Consider the following 9,668-nt stretch of genomic DNA (forward strand, 5'->3'; position numbering starts at 1 on the left):
CATTAGGTCATTCCCATCCAGGTACCTCCCCCACCATGTCATTGTTCTTGTTACCCTATAAAAGAATCTTGTATCTGACTTTCAGGGCTGGATTCTTGGAGACAACAGTCTCATTGGGTCGTGGTCCCAGTAAAGCTTTCCATTAAATAAATTATTGAATGCTCTCTAATCTCTGTCCTGCTCACTTTCTCCCATATTACACAAGAACAATGAGGACTATTTTCTTCCACTCCAAAACTGAATCCTGACTCCCTCTTCTCTAGGAGGTCCTTTGCTGCTATGCTGACTACCTTGGGCAGGGAGAGGGGGGGACTACAGTGGGAGAGAGTAATCACACATACAAGACTGGATGCTTCGGTTTATTACAGTCACAGTCGACCCTCAGTTCAATGTCCAGAGTAAGTCTTCATACCCTTTATCCTCCTCCCTTCCCCCATACATCTTAGACACTGGGATGAAGCTGGGCAAGCAGGGGGACAGTCCTAGTGTGAGGGACACAGAGAGGAGGCTGGGCCCTAGGAGGGAGATTCCTTTCTGCTGAGCCAGGGCCACAGGGGCTAATTTGCTTTTAGGATTTGGTCGATCCAGGAGCGGTAATGAGCAATTCTTGTGAAGCCTGAAGGTGGTTTTGCATTTATGTGTGCATAGGAGGCAATTCCTTGGGCCACATCAGAACAAACGAGGGGTCCTCCAGAATCTCCCTGTTAGCAAAGAGGAATAAGCAAGAAAGGTTGATCCTCCCTTGCCCCACTTAGCCCTGGCTCTTTCTGAGTTTTTGCAGAAATCCTGGACATTCCTGGGTTCATAAATTCTAGCTCAGATTCTTTTCTTGGGTCATATCCAGAGGCACCTTCCCACCCAGGCTTCCTTCTCTCCTCCCCATCAGTATCTCTCTGAAACTCTGAGTAGGATATGGGGAAGGGGCAGAGAATGAGTCTCCCATCCTCCCACCCACAAGTGCTCGGGAAATGGGACGTGTATCTGGGATTTGGAATATTTCCTATTCTCACAGACCTCATTCTTTCCCTCAACCCTATGCTCCAAAGTCCTGGATGCAGCTGAAAGTGCTGACCCCATCCCTTCTTAGGAGGGTTCTGACTCTTAGAGAGAGAGAGAGTGATTTCCAAAGAAGAGAAACATGAAATGTGAACTCACCTTAAATACTGATTTCCTTGAGTTGGGATTCCCTACACACAACTGGGATCTCTCATCAAAAGAGCCAAAATCTATGCAGTCACTGGGATTCATTAGTGTCAGTTCCACCTCCTGTAAAGTGTCTGATACTGGGAGCAGTTGTCCTGTCCTTCCCCAGCCAACTGCTAGACATTCTTGCCCAGGTGAGATCCAATCAAATCTTGAGCCCAGGGGGACAGGCCTTACTGCTCTTGTCAGTTTGGCTTTCTTTTCCAGCTGTGAGAAGGAAGGAAAAGGGCTTTGTCAGAGCCACTGATGGGTTATATGGGCTGGGTCAAGGGCTCCAGAGATGCAGGGACCTCAGACTCTTGAGAAAACAAAGGAAGACTAAAGGAAATAGTTTCATAGAGTGGGGAAAGGAAAGAAGCATACTTTCTCACAGGTACATGGCATTTTATAGGTAGCAAAGTGATTTGAATGAATGAATGAATGAAAAAGCATTGATTAAGCACTATTTGTTTCCCAGGCAGCAGCTCAGCTTTTCTCATAACATTCTTGTGAGGTGGGTAGTGAGGGAATAATGTATTATTCCCATTTTATATTTAAGAAAACTGAAGCTCACAGGAGTTAAATGACTTGTCAATAGTCCCCCAGGCAGTAAGTGGTTGAAGTCAGAACTTGACCATGTTTTCTGTTTGTGAATTCAGGGCTTCCTACTAGATCACACAATTCTCATAGACTGTAGCCCCTAAAACAGCTATCACAGTGTCTCAGAGTTACAAGGGCCCCCAGACATCACAGTATGCTTTGTTCCCAAATAGAAATGTCCTCCTTGAAATCCAACCTTTGAAGACCTTCAGTAATGGGGAACTTACTGCTTCCTGAATTGTTGGCTTATTGGTCTAGGGGAATATTTCAAGAAAGAGCTCTTGGATTTGAACTCTGGGAAGACCTGATTTTGAAAGTATTAGTGGGTAGAAGGTTGAATTTTGAGCCAATAAGACCTGGGTTCAAACATTGCCCCTAACTCTTAGTAGCTGTGTGATCCTGGGCAAGGTGTTCAAACCCCTCTGAGCCATGATTCCCTCATGTATAAAGTGAAGGGGTTGGACTAGACAGTCTCTAAGATTCCTTCTAAGTCTAAATCTATGATCCTAGGAAGGATATTTTTCTTATTCAGACAGAACTGAAATATGGATCTCTCCACCCCCTCCTCCTACCAGTTACTAAAGGTTCTATTATTTGTGGATAAGTAAAATAGGCTGATCTGCCCTCTCTCTCCCCACCTCTGAACATTGAACAAGGAATACTGAAGCAAGAATGGACTCAGACATCTTTTTGTTCAACTTCTCAGGGTATAGATAAGAAAATTGAAGGTGTGAAAGCTCAAGTTACTTGCCCAAAGTGACACAGCTAAAGCAGGGTCCAAGGTCAGGCTAGTGCCCCAAACTTATTGACTCCCAGTTCTTTGTTTAATTATTACCTTTAGTAACATGATGTCATTGAGAACCTTTTCATCATCATATTCTGGGTGAGGAAATTGACGCCTGACATTAATGGTCTGCCAAGTCTTTTCTGGCTTTCTGACGTTATGTGCTCCAAGTTTGACTGTGATGGAGCTGTTGGAGAAGCAAGAGAAGAGGGAGGTGTGAGGAGTTCCAGATTCTTCATGAAGGGAACATTTTGAAAATGGGGTCCAAGGACTCTGCTAGAATGTCAGTCTCTCCTCCCTGTCTCTATGGCCAGGTGGTGGGGCTCAGGGATGGGATGTGGGACTCAAGCAATCAGGGCTGAAGTACTTGCAAGGGGTAGAGACAGTTCCCTGACTTCCTTTGGGAGGGTTGTCCAGATGAGGACAGGGTGACAAGTGGATCTGCTTGTACTAGCTCAGGCTGCTCTTGATTCAGCCTCCAGGGAACAGAAAGTCCAGAAGGTCAAGGATGAAATTAAGAGGAGCTTCACTGCACTCTGTGCGCTCCCAGAGAACCCTGGGATAGAGTTTAGTTCTCCATTGAACCACAGTTGCTAAGTTCTGGGAGCAACAAAAACATGAGTATCATGGCGTGTCAGGGAAGAAGACATTGGCTGAGATATGGAATCTTGGCTGGTAAGCTCTGAAGCATGAACTTCATCATTTAGGGCAGGACAGTTATCAAGGGTAGATTGGCCTGAAGGGGAAAGAGAAAAACTCTTGCTTTTTCTCAGATAGGATTCTTTTCCTTTCAGGTGAGTAGCCCCAAGAGACAGGAGCGCCTTATTAGACTCTTATTTAATGCATCCCTCACCTGGTGAGTATCAGGGAGGGGGAAGGGGCATAGACACACTTACTCTCCTGCACAATGGGCTGCTGTCATCACAAAGTCTCTTCGAATCAGGAACCCACCACAGTTGTGCCATGAATTATTACTTTCGATATCCAGAAAAGCCATGTAAGGACGGGAATGGGGCCTTGATTCTTTCCCCCCAATGATCTCATCTGAAAGAGAATGCCCCATATTCACATATCCCAAATATATAGATATCCACAACTGAGACAAAACATCAAGTCCATGGAAATAGTGGAACACCACCTCCTACTCAGCCCAAACCCAGGCCTCCTAGGCTTTCCCTCAGTCATTATTGCTTCTCAGGTCTCATTTTTTCCCTTCTGGAATGAAGTCCAATCTTGTGACTCTGAAATATCATCATCACTACATTTCTTACATCCCCTTACAATAGCCATCTCTATTTCAGCATCGGGCAATATCCCCAAGCTTGAGTCCCAACCGTTTACCCCTTTATTCTTACCTAACCTTTACCTTTAGTCTATAGAATCTCTCTAGAAAGGGATTAGGCCCAATAAGAAGTGTCTGCCAGGCAGAAGTCTCTGTCCTGGGACACTGCCACATGTCCTCCTGAAGTGTATGGGGAACTCTGACTCAAGCCTGACTCTCTGGGCAAAAGGAGACTCACCAGCTCCAATCTCATGAGACAGAAGAAAAGTCAGCAGGAGGAGGAGGAACTTCATCTTCCCAGAGAGGATACACAGAGCAGATGCTGCTTCTGCTCCAGCTCTCTCCTACCTTCTGCCATTTGTAGCTAAGGCAGGTAGAAGAGGGAGGGGCACACTGACCACAGGAACTTCCTGGTCATGATTTCTTCCAATGGGGCAGAATCAGTTATCTGATTAATCATAATTTCTCCTGCAGTTTGTCTTGACTCCCCACTGTGTTGTCCTGGGTCCCCAAGTTGTGACTTGGACTAATCAAGCTACCAACTAAAGCACTTCTTAGGTGTTACTTGCTAAAGCTACATAAACCACCCCCCCCCAAAAAAAAAAAAACAAACAACAAACAAACCAAAAAACCCACAACAAAATAATGGTGATGGGGGAGATAGCATCATCCTCTCTGATCAAATCTTGCAATTATACAACAGATCATCAATCTTCTATCTGGGGATCTTGGTGTGTTGGTGAAGGTCATTATGAAACCAGCTGTTCTTTCTCTACTGTGTCCTCACATGGAGATGATCCGATCTGGGTCCCTGATTGTCTCAGAGACCTCCAGCCTGAAGCTTTGTCTTCATTCCCTCATGTCTGTTGCTTCTCTCCAGGCTGGTTCTACTCATCAGCATCCAACTGACTGTGTAGAGATATGGGCTAGAGTGAGGAGAGACTTGAGACAGGAAGGCCAATCAATAGACTATTGCAACAGCTTAAATGTGAAATGAAGGTCTGCAATCATGGGAGAGCAGTGTTAGAAACCAGCAAGAGATTTAGTATAAGTTTTGTGATAACAAGACAAAAGTGGTAATATTTTCTGAAGCAAAATCTGATCCCTATTAGTACAGATATTGTTTGGAATATTTGTTGTAGGTGGTGATTTTTTCCCAGGTTAGATTTAGAATTCTTGTATTTACCTAGGTTGAGAGAATGACCTTTTACATGACTTGGCTATAGGACCAGATGAGATTGTGGCAGTTTAGATTTTATCTCTTATTGATATCTTTTTGAAGCCGAAAGAAATTTACAGTTTATTTTGATTTAGAGATGATTGTAATGTTTCCGCTATTTCCCATCACCTCCCCAAATGGTTGCTCCTTAGAGATGATAAAAGAAAATAAAACATTTTACAAAGGAAATGAAATATCCTATAGATAAGGATGCTGTTCAAGACCTCCTTTATACTGCTGCCTGAACTCAGTTGTTTAACTGGAAAAATGGGGTACACAAAGTTAATACTAGAATGGAGAGACTTTTGTACTTCTGGTTTACTTGGGGATTTGGAGCAATGTTGGGAAAATAGACAGATTAAAAGCTCCTGATCCTCTATTTCTTTCTTCACTTTGTTTTCTACCTTCCTTTCTCCCTCTATCTTCCCATTCCCTGTTAGTATGTGACTTTGGTTATAAGGATCTGGGTTGGAGGGAATGATTAAAAATAATTCCACTTCTTCATATCTCCCTCTCTTTATCATCCATGTTCTGACCTATATCCCCAACCCCAAGAGGTCAGGTGGCCAGGGGCAGGGAAAGTTGCCTTCCCATCAAGGGGACCTCTTATTTCCTCCTTTTCTTCAATTTGTTTCATAAATTAAGAAAATGTTAGATTAGCATAGAGTTAAAGGATCTGATCATGGGAAGGCCCTTGGCTGGGAGTTGAGGACAGTTTTTCAGGGTCATCTTCTGGAAGCCAGTGTAAACTGCAGAGAGGCAAAGTATGACCACTGGCCTGAACCCATCCACATGCACATTAATTCATATTATCAGAGATTTTTAAAGGAGTTCAGCAGCCATTTAGACCGCATCTGAGAGAAAGCTTCCATCACTGAAGTATAAAACTCAAAGACCTGAGAGATTGATGATGAAATGGAGCACCCCACCCAAGCATTACTGCCAGCTCTCAAACTGCCAGTGGTACTATCTCTTATTATTAGTTATTATTGGTTAATTTTCTATTTCTACCACTCAAGGCTAAAAGTGGGAGGAGGGCAGAGAGCAGTGTATTTCCCCTCTGAAAACCTTGTCCTAGGAACCAAGTCTTCCTCCCTTCTCCTCTTATGCATAACCTTTTTTTCCCCTATAATTGTACTTATAGAGATGATTCAAGTGCACAGCTTCTTCAGTGTGATGGAATGTAGCACTTGAGTCACAAACCCTTAAAATAACTCACAAGATAAGTTTTGTTATGTAGATTGTTACATGGATTTGGGACATTAATAAATCCACCTCCTTTGTCTGCGCTTCCTGTGTACTATCTATTCCAAAGTCCCATTTGCTGTTTTCTCCATAGTCCTTCCCTTCCCTGAACTACCTAGTTATTTATGTTTCTCTCCTTCCTTAGATTACTTTCTATTACACTTATTTATTCACATGCTTGTACCCCAATAAATAAGGTCTCTAATGATCTTGGCTTTCATTATTATTTTTTCCGTTCCCATGGTATAGACAGTAAGCCCAGCACATACTCTGCCATTCAGGAATAATGGCTTCTTTCTTGCTGTTCCTAGCAGAGGGCATCCTGTCTCTAGACTGGGAGATGCCTTCCTTGCATGGAACACTCTCCTCATTCTGACTTGTGGCTTTCTTCAATGTTCAACCAAATCCCATCTTCCCCAAGAAGCCTTTCCAGTCCCCCTCAATGCTAGTGCTTTCCTCTATTGGTTACCTTCAATTTATCCTGCACATACAGTTGTCTTCATTTTTTCTTTCATTAGACTTGAGATTCCTGAGGGCAGGGACTTTTTTTGCTTTTCTTTGTATCCTTTGCCTGCATATAGTAGCTGATGTTTATGGACTGACTCCCCTACATATAGTCAGTACTAAATAAATGTTTGTTAAATTGAGTTAAAAAGCAACTGTATATGTTATCACCAGAATACAACCTCTTATCTTTAAGGTTAACACAGAAAAGAGAAGCTGTTTTTATGTGATACATCCAAAAAAATGTGTTCTTTAAGTAATCCAGGTCTTCATCACTAGAGATGGGTTATGGAGATAAAAAAGCTGTTGTCCCAATTCCATGAATAGCTTAAAGTTGTTTAAGAAACCCTTTAAAGGCTTCATCATGAGAGGAAAAGTAACTTTATGGAAAGTCTCAGAGTACAATCTCTCACCTTGCAGGTGATGTATGAAAAGAAATTCCTGGTAGAGAAAAGAAAACCTTCCAGGTGTATCACTTGGCTTTGACTTTTCCCTCTTTAAGGGAAAAGGGTTAGGAAAAATGTAATTCTGGGTAAACTTTTATGAACTCATGCTATTTGAAGTGAGTAGAAGCAAGAGCAACATTGTACATAGTAACAACAAGATTATGCAATGATCAGTTCTTATTGGTGTCGCTCTTTTCATCAATGAGGTTATGTAGGCCACTTCCAATAGTTTTGTGATGGAGAGAGCACTTAGAGAGAGGACTGTGGGGACTGTGTATGGATCATAGAATACAGTATTTTCACTTTTGTTGTTGTTTGTTTTCATTTTTTCTTCTCATTTTTTCCTTTTTGATCTTATTTGTCTTGTGCAGCATGAGAATTGTGGAAATATGTATAGAAGAATTGCATATATTAACACATATTAGATTATTTGCCATCTACGCAGGAGGGTGGGGTAAAGGAAGGGAGAAAAATAATTTGGACTACAAGATATTGTGAGGGTGAGGGATGAAAGCTATCTGTGCATGTGCTCTGAAAATAAAAAGCTTTATTAAAAATAAAATAATAAAACAAAAACAACCACAAGTGAAACTTTTTCCTTTTTTTGGTTTAGGCTGTCATTGAGGTAAAAGGCAGGAGAGAGAATCCTGATGCTTTGCAATCTCTTTCTTGGCTCTCTGGCCCAAGTCATTCCCAAGTCATTTCTCAACCCTTCAAGCAACATGTTTTTCTTGAGGAAAGAACTGAGAAGCAGATAAGAATTTTTGGGCCTGGATTAGGCTGTCCTGTGAACAGAGACCAGAACTATTCAGCTAAGAGATGAGAGAAATGATATGAGTAGTGGTGATTAAAGTTCCTGCTTCATTTGTTTTTCAAACTTAGGTTGTTCAGTGATGAAAAATGTTTCAGAACCTAAACTGTTTACCAATTCCTGAGTTAATAACCAAAGGCCCGCGTTTGATGTATATTGAATTAAATTAGATACTTAGTAAACTGAATTAAGTTTAAATGAGTAGGATGAAACAACCAATCAGTGTATGTACTTTATAAAACCCTAGTTGCTAATATTTTAAAATTACATTGTATTAATTCATTTATACATACACATACACACTTATGTATATTTATATAATCATATACATTTTAATACATGTATACACATATGTATATGAATACAAATATTCTATACCTTTCTCCCCAAGCAGAATATAAGTAGAAAGAATATAAACTGTATAATGTGTTATAGAGAAGAAAAAGACATTGCATCATATACTTTATCACACTGGCTTCTGGAGGGTTTGCTATCTTTCTCTGTTAAACCATGCATACAGAGATAGAGAACAATGTTCCCTTTTGGTCTGCCACCACACTGTATCTTCAGTGTGTCTCTGGTGAGAAACATCTGAAAATTATAAAGGGACAAGACAGAGGTCTTCTGGGAGAGTGGATGAAAACATCCAACATGGTCCTAAATCAGAATAAACTGTCATAATTTTTATATATAACAATAATCAAATCATTAATTCCATTGTCTAATTTGCAACAACTGTCCTTTATAGTCCCCAAAGCTGAGTGAGGCTGTAGAATGGCAATTTCTCCTTAACAGGAAAGTCTCAATTAGGCAAGGAAACAGTATAATAACAGGTAGAGTAGAAATGCCCATAATAGTAGGGCAGATGAAAGGGGCAAATAGATTTTCATTCAATTTTTCTCTCAAGGGGATGGAATTTCTGAGAGTTTGAGGATTTCTTCTGGGGGATAAATATAAATTATTTTGATACCAATGACTTGGAGTTGGAATAAACAGAAGATGTTAATAAGGGTTAGGCCGGCAACATGAAATCGAGCTGATGTTTCTAATTGAGGCATCGCTTTGAGGAGATGTTAAGCTCTATTAACACTTAATTATTATGTTGTTTTTCAAAGATGTCAGATTTTCCCCCCCTCATCACCTGAAATTCCAATTATTAGTTTTTAAAGGTTATTGATACTTTTTGTTTTTTTCCAGTCTTCACTGAGTCTTTGCCCAACATACCCCAATATGTCTCACAATTCTTGCCTACCTTTGTCACAAAGAAAAACAATTAAACAAATTCACTTCCATAATGACCGGTTCTGATAGGATATGCGACATTCTGCATCTCTAGCATTCCCACCCTTATATTGCAAGAAGGGAGATATGTTATATCCTATGCTTTTGGGTACAGCTGAAAGATTTCAAAACTCTAGGCTTGGCCCAGAATGGTCTCTTTAGGAGGTTCCCAGGAGATTTTTTTAATGTGTTTCTGGGAGGCAAGTTGAAAAGAGGGAACAACTAAATTCTTTTTTATGGGGGTAGGGGTGATGTGGAATTCATTGTCTCCTCTTCTGTGTGAGATTTTTCTATAGAGGGAAGAAAGTCAGCTT

At 41.1% G+C, this 9,668-nt stretch overlaps 1 protein-coding gene across 1 annotated transcript; it reads right to left on the reverse strand.

Moving 5' to 3' along the window:
* Nucleotides 1-346: 346 nt before the first annotated feature.
* Nucleotides 347-4,159, reverse strand: LOC127551110 (chymase-like). Its single transcript, XM_051980583.1, has 5 exons — nt 4,087-4,159; nt 3,463-3,610; nt 2,618-2,753; nt 1,156-1,410; nt 347-701 (listed from the first exon to the last, which is right to left on the reverse strand). The coding sequence occupies exons 1-5, from the start codon at nt 4,139-4,141 to the stop codon at nt 558-560; spliced, it is 738 nt and encodes a 245-aa protein (XP_051836543.1). The 5' UTR covers nt 4,142-4,159; the 3' UTR covers nt 347-557.
* Nucleotides 4,160-9,668: the final 5,509 nt, after the last annotated feature.

Source organism: Antechinus flavipes, chromosome 2, assembly GCF_016432865.1.
Source record: "Antechinus flavipes isolate AdamAnt ecotype Samford, QLD, Australia chromosome 2, AdamAnt_v2, whole genome shotgun sequence".
Lineage (NCBI taxonomy): Eukaryota > Metazoa > Chordata > Mammalia > Dasyuromorphia > Dasyuridae > Antechinus > Antechinus flavipes.

Bases quoted from the DNA above. Each gene is read 5' to 3' on its own strand.
- LOC127551110 (XM_051980583.1), bottom strand. From the start codon at position 4,141: ATGAAGTTCCTCCTCCTCCTGCTGACTTTTCTTCTGTCTCATGAGATT. The intron at 1,411-2,617 runs GTAATAATTAAA...TCCTTCTCACAG, and splicing joins ATGACATCATGTTACTAAAG to CTGGAAAAGAAAGCCAAACT. The intron at 702-1,155 runs GTGAGTTCACAT...CTTTGCTAACAG, and splicing joins CAAGGAAATCAGTATTTAAG to GGAGATTCTGGAGGACCCCT.